The sequence below is a fragment of the Rousettus aegyptiacus genome, unplaced genomic scaffold (genome assembly GCF_014176215.1).
Source record: "Rousettus aegyptiacus isolate mRouAeg1 unplaced genomic scaffold, mRouAeg1.p scaffold_m13_p_11, whole genome shotgun sequence".
NCBI classification, from domain to species: Eukaryota; Metazoa; Chordata; class Mammalia; order Chiroptera; family Pteropodidae; genus Rousettus; species Rousettus aegyptiacus.
This window is the reverse complement of record NW_023416286.1, coordinates 46,708,100-46,724,603: the sequence shown is the minus strand read 5'-3', so window position 1 is coordinate 46,724,603 and position 16,504 is coordinate 46,708,100. Positions and strand designations below refer to the sequence as shown.

The window sequence follows — 16,504 nt, the reverse complement described above, 5'->3', positions numbered from 1 at the left end:
TTTTGAATACTCTCTGGTTTTGGACTCCCAGTCTCCAGGCCCTTTGTGCAGGTGCAGCGTCACTAGTACGGAGCAGTGCGACTCACCTTTCCTGTCTTAGAGACAACACTTACGTTACGGACAGAGAGTATGCCTGAGATAGCACCGTGTTTTTGGGTGGCTATACTGCTCTGCTCATTTCTTTGAGCTTGCTGTGGATTAAAGTTGGAGGCTTTCGCTCCTCTGCACTTGCTATATTATGCAACACAAGGTCCTCTCTTGATCTTGGGTAATTTTTTTTAACCGAAATATGAAATTGTACATGCTTACATTTCACTTTGTTACTTTGCCCCATTTCTCTGCCTGATGAGATTTTTTTGGAATCCTGATTTCTGTCATTTTGTATTATCATTCTTTCCCAGCTTTATGAATACACATTTTTAACAAACTCCCCTTTTGTAGCTTCACTCAAGTTATTAAAATGTTGAACAGATGGGGCCAAAGGCAAGCTCTGCAGCAGGACATAAGAAATGCTCTACCAGGTTGATACGTATCCTTTAATTAGCAGCATTCGAGTGGTTACACACCCACCCACTGTACTAACATCCAGATCACATTTCTCTATTTGCCCAGACATACTTCATTAAATACTATGTTAAATTTGTTATAGTTCAGATATTCTGTCTACTATGTTTTTCATATCTACCTAATTTAACAGAACAGAAACGAACGCAGTCTGAAATGGTTTGTTCTTACGAACCCAGCGTGGCTTCCAGTGATTGCTGCCTCCCTTATTATTCACTCCAAAACTATGCCCAGAATTAATATCAAGCTCGCTGGTTGACAGCATCCAGAACTCACACTCTTCTCCAATATGCCTGTCTCTAATTTTTCCCACCGCTTACAATTTTTTAATAAAAATTGAGTGATTCAGCAGTCTCACTGGTAAATCTCAGAGTATGTTGAACAGAATTAATCTTAAGGATGAAACATTATTTAGATTAGCTAGTTTATTCATTATAATGTCTTAATTTGCCTTGGGTTTTAGTTTCCTCTCATAAGTGTTCATCTTTTAAAAATAATCTCTATAGTTCCTTTGGTTCTGATATTATTAATTGTGCAACAAACAGAATATGACAAGCTACACAAAATGCCTGGCTCCAGAGGACAGAAAACTGGATAATGAAGATTCATGTCTTTTTCTTTAAAAAATTGAGATAAAATTGACATATAAAATTAGTTTCAGATGTACAATATGATTCAATATTTGTATAAGAGGATTCATGTTTGAGATTCACATTCTAAACAGGAAATTTTAGTGGAAGTCAAGGAACGCTGAAAGACCTGTCCACCAACCCCAAACCATTTTTTTCTTTGAGTTACACATAATAGCAGTTTTGATCTCTCCCAGGCAGCTGTTCCATTTAAGAGGATGTAACCAGTGACCTTGCTTCAAAAAGCCCAAACCCCAAACATAAGACATTCTCTACAATATTCAGAAGTGACTAGGGTAGAATTTTATTTTTTCATTTTCCAACGCCACAGATGTTATTTTTAACATTAAATTTGGTTATAAGAACACAAATGTATATTTAAGACACCATAAAGCAGTGATCGCGATTTGCCTTTTAAGGCAATAATTAACTCCTCTCTCTCTCTCTCTGGTCCTTTGCCTTGATGGGAAGTATTAGTAAATGGAAATGCAAATGTGTTCTTGAAATTACTTCAAAAGGTTTTGTTCCTCCCCTGCACAAAGGCCCCCTCCCCCGCAAAGAAGACAGTAGGCGCTTCAGTCTCAGCAACGTCCTTATGCAAACACAAATTTTTCACAGAAGTCAATGGAGGTGAGTCTTTCTCACTACCTTACTCAATTTCCCTGGCCAAATCTCTCACTGGGGGGCTTGTGGTGGTCTTTTTATGGAAGAAAGAGTGTGTTGTATTTGTTTTGATTTTTCAAGGTATTATTCTAGGTGCTTAAATAAGCAAATAAAAACATTCTCCCAAATGATTGAAATTTGTTCGATTTATTTCTTCCTAAAGTTTTTACATTTACATATATCATATACATACTTTAAATCCTTTACTATTTTGCATGATTTCTATTACATAAAAACCATTTAAATGCAATAAATTTTGTTGTTGTAAAACAACAAATTACCTCCAACTTATAAAAACACAGGAACAGTTATATTCATGAACATTTACACAATAGAGAAATGTACTATAAATATCACAGCTTCTATACACATCAGGTGACTCGCTTGTCTATATGGTTTAGCTTTACTTCAACAATAATGAAAGAGGGTAATATTTATGTACAACAATTAATAAAAAATAAAGCAATTGTAAAATGTAAACTTAATTTTCAAAATAGTCTTTACACACTTTGACAATATCCACATAAATTACTGTTCCATTCAAAAGAGGACCACCATAAATGCCCTAATTTTCTAGGAGATGGCATTTCTTAAATCTGATGGGTGGTAGTGAGGAACAGGTTTCCAGTACAAGATTCGGTACCACTAGCTTACCTAAGTCTTCTAATGCTGACAGTTTGGCCACTGAAAAGGAGCAGGCTGCTATTTTGCCACTAATTACTTCCACAATTTGCAGGGACATATGGCACCAGGACTGCAATGAAACTGAAATGACTGATGGAGAAAACTTTGAAGGTAAAGGAATGTTCCACACTGCCAATTAATTTGAGCCACAGTAAATATAACCTAGCTAACAGGCTGGAAAGGTTAAAAGCTTGTTTTATACTAAAGGATACAAACTATCACCCTTCTGCCTGTTCTACAGTAATCAAGGTTGACAGTATCGGTTCTCCACTTGCGTAAATTTCTGTTCTAGAATTGGGCTCCTAAATCTTGAGGTAGAAGAGAATGCAGGGAGGCATTTAGGCCTTTACCCAACAGCTCTCATCTGGGCTGAGCAGAATGGCTAAGCAATAAGCTTAGTGTTCCCTGACCCTTCCCATGGAAATGAAATGTTTTCCATTTCTGGAAATCTGGGTACAAAGGCAAAGATATCATCCATCCCTGGTTAGAGCTCAATGTGCCAACTTCTGTCATGCAAAGGCAAAATATATGGTCTCCACTTCAGTCAGAGAATTTTTTTAATACCATTGTCATGTGTCACCCCCAGTGACTCAGTCACTCTCAGAGTTGATATCTTGCCTCCACAGAATCAGCCCGTTATTAGGATAGCTGGATTCCTAAAGCTGGGGAAGCAGCATGTGAAACCCAGGATGTGCTTGATGCTCAGTAGGAGCCCAAGTGGAGTGGAGAGCCAGGCAGAGCTCCTCTACGCAGAGAGAATAATTTGTCACCCTCTGGAGGCTGCCCCAGATTCAGGAGTTAGAGCCAGGAGCCTCAGACCTGCGGTGCTGCCCTTAACAGGTTTGTGGCTGCAACTTTGTGTCTGAAGACTTACCCAGGCAGAATCACAGGGAAATAGTAAGTGAAACTCCAAAATTCTCTCCATTAACCAACATTTTCAGGAACTGAAGTTAAGGTGCTTATTTTATAACACTATTTGCGAGAATTTAGCTCTCTGCCCTGCAAAGGGAAACATATTTTAGCTAGGTTCCTTCCCATTTCCATCCTCACTGTTGTTGCTGATGGAAAAGTACTTAACTGTTCAGCAAGCTTCAATCTGAGCTCTCACCAGGGAGGCGCAGAGGGGAGCAGTGACAGGCACAGCAGTGCTCCTGTGTTAAGTGCTTTGTGGCTTCTCCGTTTGCACTCCTTTCTCAATGGAATGATCTTCAGAGCAAGCAGCAATGCCACCCCGGAAAATGGTGCATACCAGCCTTCTGGAACTTCCCCGGTCTACTGAGGGGTGCTGAAGAGCAGCTGCTCGTGAATTACAAGCGAGCCATCAATTTGGCGGTCTACCAGAAAGGATGTGATAAGTATCCCCTCACGGATTTGTTAAAATGCAGTGCATCTCAGAGCCAGACACTAGAGCTCAGACTCGCCCCTGGCACTTGGAAAACATTCCTGTGACGCAATTTCCACCCCCTTTGTTCATCACCTCTTTTAGAACACTCTGGCCCTTTGTGTCTTAAGTTTATATAAAAGATTCCCTATGTGGACATAGTGCAAGCATATGTACCCATGTGAGAGGCCCAGATGTGTGAACCTTTCCCCTTACACACCTAATGAGGCAGTAAACGGGTTCTGAGTCTCTCAGGAGTAGAGGACTGACTACATGCATGTCTACTCCAAAGAGAAGGCAAGCAGCTCTCACACCCCTCCCACCTCCGACTTTAATTTGATCGAATTCCTCTTCTTTCTATAGCTTAAAAAAAGTATCCCAATGGCATTAAAAAAAATCAATGTGCATATATACTCTTTGCAGAGTGGATATTATTATCCATGCCAAATGGTCACTTGGCTTTATAACCTACATGGCTTTATATTAAAAATCCAAACATTTCAAGTGATTAAGGCCCAAAACGAAACTTTATTTTTGTTCTCCTTTTGTATGTGATTTCTGAATCAAATGGATGTTTTTGCAAAGCACTGTAATTTTTAGAAGGAAACACTCTTGCAGAACAAAGACCCTGCTGATCAGTCACAGAGCCAGATCACTGCACGTCGAGAACAAATTAGGAAATATGGTATATTTGCAAAAATAGTTTGAGACTGTAGAGTTAATAAAAAAAAGCTCAGGTGTAACTACCAACACACTACTGTAGCCTGGAGCTGAAGTTTCGTCTCCCGCTCCACAACTCCAGTTCTCTGACTCAGAATCAGATACACGAACATGAGGCAGTATGTTTGAACAGGTCCACTGCGCTCGACCACTCACTCAAACACACGCAGATGCTGCTTTAAATACACCAAACATGCTGATTAATAAAATTTTAATCTTGAGTTATCTATGTACACGCTGTCAGATAAGCAGTAAGCTCAAACAACTAAGGCCAGTGGCTCTTCTTTGGGGAGAGGCAGGAAAAGAGACCTAAGTATAAAAATATTAAATAAAGTTTTAATGTGGTCCATAGCTTGTCCTAAAATTCTTTTACCTGTGACACAGATGCTGGTTTGTGCAACTGCGAACCAAGAATACAGTACCCGATCTTGGGAAGCCCTGATATACTTCAGTATTTGTAATATTTCTTTAAAGTAAAGATGTAGTGCCAGGAAAGTGGTTTGATCTACTGTAAAATAGACACAGGTACACAAATGATATGGTGGTATTTACTTAGTTCTTCTGAAAGCTCCGTTTTTCTGGACTAATTACAACAATAAAGAACGTGTGCTTTGAAGCATCACATTTTGTAAAAAGCCCCACACTGCCAGTTTGACTTTATGTTTAAGCACTCTTAATATTGAAGTTGCTAAGACTGCACAGGCTGCCTGTTTTTTTTTTCTTTCTTTCTTTCCAAATTATATACCAAATTATAGTGAGCTATTCCTTCAGTATTGTACACAGTACACTGAAATAGTTTCACAAAGTTAGTTCAGAGTCATTTTTGCCCTGGTGATTCAAAGCTCAAAGATGGAATTTTCTAGCACAAAATCTTATTATTACAAAAATTTAATCAAAATATCATTTGAATTTAAGTTCAATAAAACAGTACCACTATATATATATTCTCAATAACTGCATTATATATTCAATTCTATGAGGTTTTTACTTGCTTTTCATATCACTCTAGTTATTTAAGGACAAAAATAAATTTGATATACATATACCATACACTGATATACAATCTACACATTGATACATATACATACATACAACTATAAATACCCACAAATACAACATTGGCAGGTGACGGAAAGCACTTTCTTTGATGTCTGACATAATATCTATATGATTTTCCAAAAGGCTTCAATACTACAGATGCACATGTAAGTTACATAGGATGAGCCAAAGAGACTGAAAGAAACCTACTGTATATACAATTACTTAACTTGCAGTATTTTCTTGCTGTTGCATTCAAGTCAACAAACCGTCATGCAGATTCAAGTATTTACCGACATTCTCTCTTATGAAGACGTTCTCTCTGCATGCAGTAGGCCAGTTATCGTCCTAAGCGGAAGGCTGCCCACTTGGGTTTTGGATACTAAAGGTACAAAAGGGGAATGGCGATGACTTTGGACATCAATCCTCCTTGTAAGAGTGAGACACTGCAAAGGAACATGAGAGGAGAAGCAGTGACAAAACGCCTATCACTTATTGGGAGTATTTTGTGGTGAACTACTTACTCCTCGCTAAAGTCCTCTGGATGACTTGATGGTGAAAAACGTCAAAAGCCTAGTGGACAGATCTGTTGACCTGGGGCAGACTGGGAGCCTGGCCTGGGAGAAGGGACAGCCCAAAAGCTTTGGAGCAAGGTCTGCCCAGAGACTCATTTGCCTTAGGAAGGTGACTAATCTTTTTCTGTCAAGTAACTTAGATGTTCTGTGAGAAAAGCAGGTGCTATTTAAACCCAAAGTCACACTATTACTCATTAACTAGACTCCTGGAATGCCACTTTGGTTCCTTGTTTAACAGTGCTAATTCTCTAATTGGAAAAAATTCTGTCATTTGAGAAGTGAAGCAATTGTTCAATGCAGAAATTAAGGGAGACAGCTACCAACCTGCTGAAAACTTGATCAGGTCCACAAGAACCAAAAGACAGAGATCAGGATTTAACGAGGCTAAGAAACTCCCTGTGAATTCAGGCTTTAAAAAGCGTTCACTGATGACTACAAGGAAAAATGCCAAACGAATTCAAATTCCAGTGACCACTAATAAAACCTAAGAAAGTCTTGATAGTAATGCCAATTTTCTTCCAATTGTCTAAGATTAGGGATAAAGGCAGAGAAGAGGTGCAGCTCCTGGCCACAGCAGGCTGTGCCTCACCTGAGAACATCTTCCCAGGCTCTTTACATGATAGAAGGAGCAGCAGACAAAGGCCAGCAGAAAACTCTGATTTTGTGCTTAGCCAGCAAGGGGTCTTGGTCTTCTTCCTTGCTTGTTATCTAAATTCTTCTCCAACCTCAGAAGGTCTGTGGTTTGGCCACAGGGTGAAATACAGGTTCAAGAGGCCAACCCTAGCTTGGCCTCAGAAAGCCAGCCAACTGTCCTTATCCAGAATTAATCCTCTCATATCACTTCTAACTAGCAAACAGTCCTCATGTTCTGAATCAGGATAACAGTCGGAGAAGCATGGAGGGTCTCACGGAGTCACTGCCTATCCTCTTTTACCTAAGAGCAATAGAAAAAGTTACACATAATCCAGGAACTGCAGTTCCACCAGGATGCTCCCACACGTGGTTTTACTGAGATTAATTAAAATGCACGGAAGTATTGCTTGCTTTAATTAGGCATTGCTAAGAGTTAACAATATTTTTTTTTTTTTAAAGTGCACTTCAGATAATATCTATGGTCTGGCAATAAAACGAGGACCCTGCATGCTAGTAATTAAGTTTGACTGCTAACGAGAAATTCCTGACACCTCCCTGTGACAGTCAATACGCAAGGTGGGTGAACAAACCCTGAAACAATCAAAGATGTTACATATGAACCACTTCTATGGTCAATTGTGCAACAAGACTACCACCAAAGTATTTTGACAACTATCAAGATTTTTTTAGACTGAATAGTAAATATTAAGAGTATTTATGTGAAGAGAACTGATGATTTATCCAAGACTCCTGATGCTGAGGTATGAGTGAGAGGTGGGACTTGGGGGAGGTGGAGTACCTTTGGAAGGAAAGGAGGTGAGCTCCCTTGTACCGTGAATTGGGCGGTAAGCTAGGGTTAGCTGTGAAAGGAAACGTCTTCAATTTCTTCTGACTAGATACCATAAAAGAAAATACGATTGGCTATGGGCAAGACTCTCAGAATCCAGTCACGTCTGGGGCCATTACCTCTGACAAGATAAATTCTTGAACAGCTAGGCACACTGACAACAGACAAAAACCTCAGATGCCTCAGGGAGGAGGTGTCCTCAGCCCATCCTTTAAACATGGACAGCACCATGCCCTGGCTCATCAAATAACCTTGCAGTTGTTTTTAAAGATAAACTATGCAAACCCAGTATATCACAGCTTCAAAAGTGCCCTTCTCATCCAACCACCTATTAGCATATCCAGAAGTTCCTAGAGATAACATTAGTGAGTCATAGAATGAGAACAATGCTGTTGCGGTGCTGATGCTAACCGAGTTATTTTAGAACTACTCTAAATGTCAGAAACACAGTAGCAAGGTACCATTCTACATCTATTGTATACTATGAGTAAATACACAGAGACATTCTATATACACAGACACACTTGCACTGTGGGCAAACACATTCAAGCCAGTCAGGGATATTTATATTTCTGTAGTTATTGAGACTCAGCAATGACATGGTGTAGGTACCTCTCTCCCTCCAGTTTAGGATTAATTATCTAGGCAGAAAACAAACAGGCTGATTATTCAGATTCTAGGAGGAAAGACGATTCCCTTGTGGAAATCTTGGATTCAGTCAGGAGCTATAAAATGAATCTGGTACAAGAGCCATATTGGTAACTACCCTGTTTTGTTTCTTGGTTTTGAAACAAATTTAGTCATTGCCTTGACCTAAACAAGACAGAAGGTTAGAGTGAGTTTCTCTAAGATGTGACAAAATGTTACAAAGCAAGCAGCTACAACCTTAGAGAGGAGTTTCCCTTTTCTGGACACCAGCAAATATGGGCATTTATGTAGGTGAAGGAAGTACATGTGAATAAATAATACTGTGATTAGATGCTGGTACATCAGAACAATATATCACTAGACACTACCATGGTTTAACAGCAGGTTTTCAATGGAACCATGCTATTCATGCAGAGTCCCTGATTCTTTGGTCATAGTACCTTTAGCTAATAAACTAGAGCAAATTTCTGTGGGAGGGAAGAATATTAGAAGAGATTCTATTAGTTCTGAAGTTATGAAGATTATAGCTTTAAGGATCACAAAGTTTCAAGATTTCAAAATCATTTTATAGGTTTCAAAAAAGTTCTGACTCATAGCGGGCTCAATTTTCATTCCTTTCTCCTTTTTGTACAAGAGGATGCTCTGTTTATCACCCTGAATTTCAAAGGGACCATCACTGAAACAAGCCCATAACTGTAAGGATAATAGGACTGTTTTGAATAGATAGAAAAAAGGGATTTAAAATAAAATTCAGTAGTAGCAGAGCCAAGTGGCTATCAGAGACTGAGATAAGAATAAACTAAGCGACTCTCTATGCAACCAGCAGATTCCTCAGTTTTCTACCCATAATTCCATTGCCAGAAAACTGCAGCTACTTTTTTTCCCTCTTATTTGGTTTTGGTTAAGATCCCAATATTCGTATGGTCAGGAGATAACACCATGCCTATATCTATATCTATATCTATTCCTGGATGGCAGGGTTTTGATGATAGAAATGGTTCTCGTTCCTTGTCTAGGCCTTGTGGAAGTCATGTAACAATTTCCTATAGACCAAACACATGCCTACTGCTGCAGCTCCCCAAGAGTAGATTATTGTCACGATCCTTTAGAAAACAAAACGAACTCAGTGTCATCTTTCCTCAAACTTCAAAAAGATTCCACTTCCTCTTTTCTGGCTTGGCTGAAATGGACTCGACACTTCAAGCAAGCTACGTCATGCTTCCTAAGTTCTCCAGTCCTGCGATCTTCACGCGCCCCTTCCCTGCGTCCAGCAGGGTCAGAATTCCACAACAGCTGCTCAGATGCAAGCACGGCTGCATCACAGTGCGACATCTCGATTCCCTGAACTGTCACTCTGAATTGAACTTCTCTGAGTGCTCAATTCCACCTCCGTGACTGGGCAAGATTTCACATATAAAGGCTTGGATTACTCTGGCTAGAATTTACTAAACTACAAAGTTTGTCCAGTTAAGTGTTTCACAATAGAGTAAATTTTTGAACCTTAAAAAAAAAAAGTGTAACAGTTGGTTTGAGAATACATAAAACTGAGCAGAGTGCAAACGAGAGAAAATCAAAGGAGAAGTGATACATAATTCAGTCTGAAATCATGATCCCCTCCCCCTCACAAAAAAGGTGCATTAGTTATCAAGTAGCAAAAATCATCAAAGCAAAGAAATCAAGAGCAAAGGGACAATTTGTACAGAAACTAACAAAAATATACAATAGAAAATGTTACTAATGCACCATTTAGTCACAGACTTTTTTTTTTAAATATATTCACGGATTTACCAGAAAGATCTTGAAAAACTCTATTTTGCCCCATGACCAGCACTTTCCTGGTCGCAGGTGGATTCTAAGTAACTTTTTGCTTAATGCTTGGTGTTTCAGGTCGGTGATCTTTCCTCTCTGACACATTGCGCTTGACTTTGGCAGTGACGGGAGATGAATCTGGGTTCAGCGAAGGGCTCGAATGCGACTTCTTCAGTCCTGCAGCCTCACTTTCGCTGTTATTCAGGAGCTTCTGGCCACCTTCATTTAGAATGCTGACATAAGTCTCGTAACGGGTTTTCTGGAGGGAAAGTCAGACAAGAATGGTAGTCAGTACACTCCTCACAAATGCCTACGTGCGACACGCCTAGTGTGCTAACTCCCTGGACAGTATGACTGACTGTTGAAGCGCTGACTTGATTCCCCAAAGTGGGCAACTGCTATAGGAGAATGATGGATTCATCCCTTTGGATAAGACATGAAGACAGAATTTTGGTTCTCATTTGTTCTGCATTCTGAAGGGATGTCAACTTGGAATGATTGGCTATTTGATGGAGGAATCACGCTTCCTGAACATTCGAGCACAAGAAAGGTGTAAGCAGGAGGAGCTATAAACTCTGGTTTGTGGTGATTGGAAGGCTCTTATGGCCCAGCACTGTCTGCAGTCACTTGCACTTCCCTCACGTGAACAAGGCTGCACTTGAACTTTGCTCGGACAGGGTTGTTTACTCTCTCCCCGACTTCAAGTCTACAAAGATGACTTGACGAATCAGTCTGTGGTGACTCCTACTCTTCAGTCCCCTATGAGACACCAACATCTTCTAGAAGCTGCTCTGGATTCCTTGCCAAACTTCAAATTATTTTCTGATGCTTTGCTCATTCTACAAATTATTTTTCATCCTCAATTATTTGTTGAGTATCCACTACACTTTAAACAGCTCCTGATTCTCCTTTTCTGTTTTTTTTTCCTCTTTTCTTTTTGTAAGAATAATTGAGAACACTGAAGAGATTTTTTTTTTTTTCCTAACCTTAATTGGTACTTTGTAAAAAAGTTTCTGAGTCACTATATTGAACTATTATTTATACTGCAAATTACAGAAGGGTCTCAGATTCTTGATTTGATAGATTCTAGTCAAAATAAGTCTTTCACCATACTGCTTTAATACATGATGGATTTATAGAAAGCCTACAGTATTTTGTTTCTAAACAAAAGAACATGTCAGTTACAAACTGTCCCAGTAAAGGCAGGCAAATTGTTATGACTATAAATCTTTTAAGAATTCTTTTAGTCAGATGGAGATTTTGTATATCTCTGTTCTAAGTTAGTAATTATGAAGTTGAAGCTATTAGAAAATACTCTTTCAAGTTGTTTTGTTCCAAAGTGGGAACAAGATGCTAGTCATTAAGCTTATTCTAAGTTTGGTCAGAATCTATGCAGGGATGCCAAGCTTTGGTTGATGATGGTAACATTTATAGAATCCCCAAGTGCTAACTTCATGTCATTAGTACAATAATCATATACAACTGATACATCATTATCTCTGTTTGTAGTAAAGGAAATAGAGGCAGAGCAAAGTCCAAAGTCAGAGTTAGTAGAGAAGTGAAGATAAGATTTAAACTCAGGAAATTTGACTCCAGAGCTCAATGTTCTTAAGCTATATTTCTTCCCTGGAGATGAAAAAATATACATGAATTTATATTTTAGGATGACTACTCTGATATAAGCTGTTGGTTTGGGCAATCAAAAGCTATTCTCAAGCCCCTCTTTTTCTATGTTCCTCCCACTAAAAAGGTTGATAAAACCTGAATACTTACTTCCTCAGCCTCTCCTGTAGCTAAGATGAACTATGAATATTCTGGCCCATGAGATGTAAGAAATCTATTGGGCGGTGGGAGGAGCTTCTGGGAAAGCGATTTTGCTTTCTGATAAAGGGAACAGGCTTTAGAGTAGAAGCCACTAGTGCTAGCCCTTCACTCTTATTCCTTCCTTGACATGGATGTGATTCCTAAAGCTGCACCCTGTGACATGGGGTAGTAGGCACAAGACAAAAGAAGATGCCAGGCGTGAGGAAAATGGAAAGACAGAAAGAGACTGGGTTCTCGACGACAGCAAGCTGGATTTGACTCTAAGATTCCTTACTAATTCTAAATATCTTGTTAATTAAGCATGAATAATATACCCTTAGGGGTTATTGAGCCACTGTTCATGAGGTACTATTCATTGCCGCTGAAAGGATTACTGGTACACATTATAATTTTAATAAAGTAACAAAGTAAAAGAATAAAATATTAAGCTTATCTTAGAAAGCTACATAGGGTTTAATAAGGGCATTTGCTAATTTAAAATATGTCACCAATACTACACATCGGTCTATGCATCAGTGAAATCAGGGGACTAAAGTAGACAGTATCCAAAGGGCACACTAGTTCTAAAGTCTTATTCATTCTAGGAATTTATTATTTAATCTGTCTCTAAACTGCCTTGGTGGTAAGATTAAAATGCAGGAAAGAACTACTCTTAATATGAACAAGGTTTAGTAAAATGATCTAAAGGCAGTTTAAAAATAGATTCAGAAAACCAGTGAAGGCATTCTATTTCACAAAGCTGGGGCATTTATACAATGAAAGAGGTATGCAGGACAATTTTTTTGTGATGACTTGAAAGGGGACAAAAGGAGAGAAGGTGATAGGGCCAGTTGTCTACTAGTCTTTGAAGAAATTGATGTTATAGGGAAAATTCACCTGAAGGAAAACATGAAGCAAAACCATTTTGTCCAGTCATTCTACAGCTCCAGCTGCAAAGCTGTTGTCTCAAATAAAGTACAGCAGTGTGTCAATCAACAAACAAAAGGCACAGCACAGAAGACTGACAGTACTTGAGTCATCATCATATGAGAAGAAAAGACAAACAAAGTAAAGGGCGAAAGGGGGTCAGAAAATGGGGGGCGCTCAGTCATTGTTCAGAGAAAGAAAGTAAAGGAAAGCAAAGTGGGTTTATGAACTTTCAAATGGCCGTGCTCTATTTCTGAGTTACAAAGGTTTACAGAGACAGAGGCTGTGAAACCCAGTAACGTAGCTTTGCTCTTTACCAATCTCTGAAACCAAACCAAATGCCTCTTCGAAATGTTTTAGGAAAACATCTTTCAATTCAGAATTATTCAGTGAGTATCGGTTTAAGCCATGTCCTTCTGGGATTACAGACTCATCAAAATATGTAACTCTATCCAGAGGTTTTGGGGCCAAGAAAAGATTGCTTCTGCATAAAGAAATAGCTCTGCATGAAGCCCTGAAGAGTAACAGGAATGAACATAACTTTAAAAGTCCCTTCTTCATTGATATCTCCTCTTTTTGGGGGTGAGAAAGTCATATTTCTTCCTAACTATGCAACCATGTGGTATCTTTGGGAGGGTTTATTTCCTTTCTTCTTTTCAGAGAAGACATGATTCTTATTTCTTTTCCCTAAGACCAATCATGAAATTTAAGTTTTAAGTTTAAAGCTGGTATGTAAGAAAAGTAAAGCAGCAGCGGGAAGTGTATTTCTAAATCACTTTAAAATACCTGATGTACCAGCTCAGAGACTGAAAACTTGGCGATCCTGTGCAAATGGTCAATTTTGGCTTAAGAAGCTGGTCTATGATATTGTGGCAGTCACTGCTGCTTCCCTAGCAGCCCCTTCTTTCGAGCTAATGGAACTGTGATTTTTACGGAGGATGTCAGTGTGCCTAGCCCCAGGCGAGGAATCATGGTTTAAATGCTAACCCTTACCACCTCTGCCAGTCAGCCTTGTCCCCATGTGTCCTATATTTGGTTAATGATAGGTAAGTAGAAGTTGACTAGGGTACTTTTGTGAAAGCAGCTTTTGAGATCCTGATAAAAAGTGGCAGGATAAAATGTCTGGATGGTAAACACGAAAAGAAAAAAGGAGAGTAAATTAGAAATTTAGAAAGAGCATACAGCCTCGATGGCAACACTTAGCAGCCAGTAACTGTCCACTTCCAGTTTTCTTAAGCGAGATAAAGAACGCTCAAACTGTTGAAACACTTAGTCAAGGTGGTTTTCTGTTATCTGCAGCCAAAAGTGTTCTTAATTAATAAAATGGTCAGCACTCAGCTAGTCTTACTATAAAAACAACAACAAAGCAAACATAATTGAGTTGCACATGTACCTCCGGTCTTCATTTTGTTTAGGAAAATACATGCTTGATTAATAGGCTTTGGTGTGACGTAGCTTTGTTGGGGTTTCTCTGAATATTCAACAAGTTACTGATGGACATTATTCCACTATAGATCACACTGTGGTCACATAATGAATATTAAATTAATGGCTATTTTATTATTTCCATTAACAGTTTTACATCAGTTGCTTAATCTCTATGGGTGCTGGAGTACAGCTCCCCTAGTCCTTCCCTATAAGCCTGCCTCATGTAGGATAACTAAAGAGTTCTGTTAACTAAAAAACTGAGAGTTCTATATCAGCTTCTGGATCAAGCTAATGACCAGTAAGCTAGTAGTTAGGGTGCAGTCTAGAGATACTTCTAAAATCATGAAGAAGGAAATTCGACAGTAAAAACTTTGTTCCTTGATTATTCTCTTTTCCCAATGCTCCACACATCCATTCTGTCAGCACCTCCTAGGCTATCTCCAGGATAGATTCAGAATCTCCTCATTTCTCACCACCTCTGACACTTCCAGTCAGGACCAAGACCAGCCTCTTGTGCCTGAATTATTGCAATAGCTGCCGAACTGGTCTCCTTGCTTCTCTCTCTGCCCACAAGCCCTCACCGCACCCTCCCCTCACTTCCACGCCATATTAAAACATAAGTTAGAGTGTGTCCTCTCGGCTCAAAATGCTCCAAAGGCTTCTCATTCTTAAAAATCTTTCCCAACCTCAAATCTTTAAAATGGCCTACAAAAACCTAATCTGTGCCGACCCTTCTCCCTCTTCTAGTCTAATCTTTCAGTGCTCTCCGTGCTCGCTGGGCGCCAGCCTCTCTGCCTCCCGGCTCTCCCCGAACACAGGAGAAGCACTCCTGCTCTCGGATCTTTAGTGCCCACTGTTCTCTCCGCTCCAAAAGCGCTTCCCCCAGGAATCCACAGGGCGCATTCCTTCCCCTCCATCTCTTTTGGTCTTCACTCAAACGTCATCTTTACACTGAGGCCTTTCCTGGCTATCCAAATCTAAAACTGCAAACACCTATTCTTGTCACTGTTCACTGCTTTGTTTTCCTCCTTAGTACTTCTCATCATCAGCCTTATATTTTACTTACAAAAAAAAAAAAAAATCCTCTTTATCTTCCCCCTGCCAATATTAGAATGCAACCACGTGAGGGTAGGGACTTCGCTTTCGTTTACTAATATATCATATCCCCAGCACAAACAGTACACACTGACTAAATATTTGCTGAATGTATGAATGGAAAGAAGGAACAAATATGAGAAAATAAATGTCTCATATCTAGTATGAAACGTATTTCGAACTCTCGATATGGCGCATGGATATACGCTGCCGTAGAGGCAGATGTCTGGTAAGTTTGTGAGTCAGTAGCTCTGGGATACACGTTAGTCTTCGGAGCTCCACCATTCCCATGTTATCAACAAAAACACTAAGGTCTGGTGGCCGTGTGAGGCAGCACTGCGGTTCGTGCGCCACCCACTCAGCAAAGACTTGCCTGTTTCCTGCCCACATCCACCTGACCGTAGCTCTCAAGACGCTACACACTGCAAACCCGGCACAGTGCACCGAAGGGCTGGCTGTCATGCTTAAGACTGGGGCTTTCTTGCCATCAAGAAAGAAAAGTAGTTTATACCATACTTTTGAGGTTCAGAAAACACGAGCATCTCTTACATAACAGTAAATGAAGACCAAATTTTATTGTCCATGTTGAGCTTAAAAATAAAGAGAAACTGGACCACCGTATGTGATCATGGTGGTTCTTTGGATAGTTATTAGATCTCATGACATGAAAAGTAGCTTCTAAATTAACCTTATAAAAGTATCCATTTAAAAAGATAAAGATTTGTCAGTGGCTATTTACATGTGAATTCCCCTGCTCCGCTTGATCATCCTTATATGTAATTTACATGCATCAAAATGCCATTTACCCTTGAGTAAATACTTCAATACTGAGATTCTAATAAGCCTTTTGGGTCAGAGAGCAGTAGTCTCAATATTAATACAGAGAAGAATCTGCTGCTTACACTAAACAAACAATAACAATAATGAAGTTTTATTTCTTTGCTCTGTCAATAATATCTATAACCAGTGAAAAAGGGAAGAAGAAACTACAAAAAACTCTGAATGTTTTAATTAATATAATTTCATACCACAAAGCAATCACTATGCAAAAATTAACACA

General features: G+C 39.4%; 1 protein-coding gene across 8 annotated transcripts in view; it reads right to left on the bottom strand.

The window, feature by feature from the left end:
* Window positions 1–1,984: 1,984 nt before the first annotated feature.
* The window catches only part of PSD3 (pleckstrin and Sec7 domain containing 3), a 487,816-nt gene continuing 473,296 nt past the window's right edge, over window positions 1,985–16,504 (bottom strand). For all 8 annotated transcript variants that reach the window (XM_036228767.1, XM_036228768.1, XM_036228769.1 and 5 more), the window contains one exon: window positions 1,985–10,450. In XM_036228767.1, the coding sequence (XP_036084660.1) occupies window positions 10,235–10,450 (216 nt within the window). In that variant the 3' untranslated portion in view covers window positions 1,985–10,234. The remainder of the gene's footprint in view (window positions 10,451–16,504) is intronic.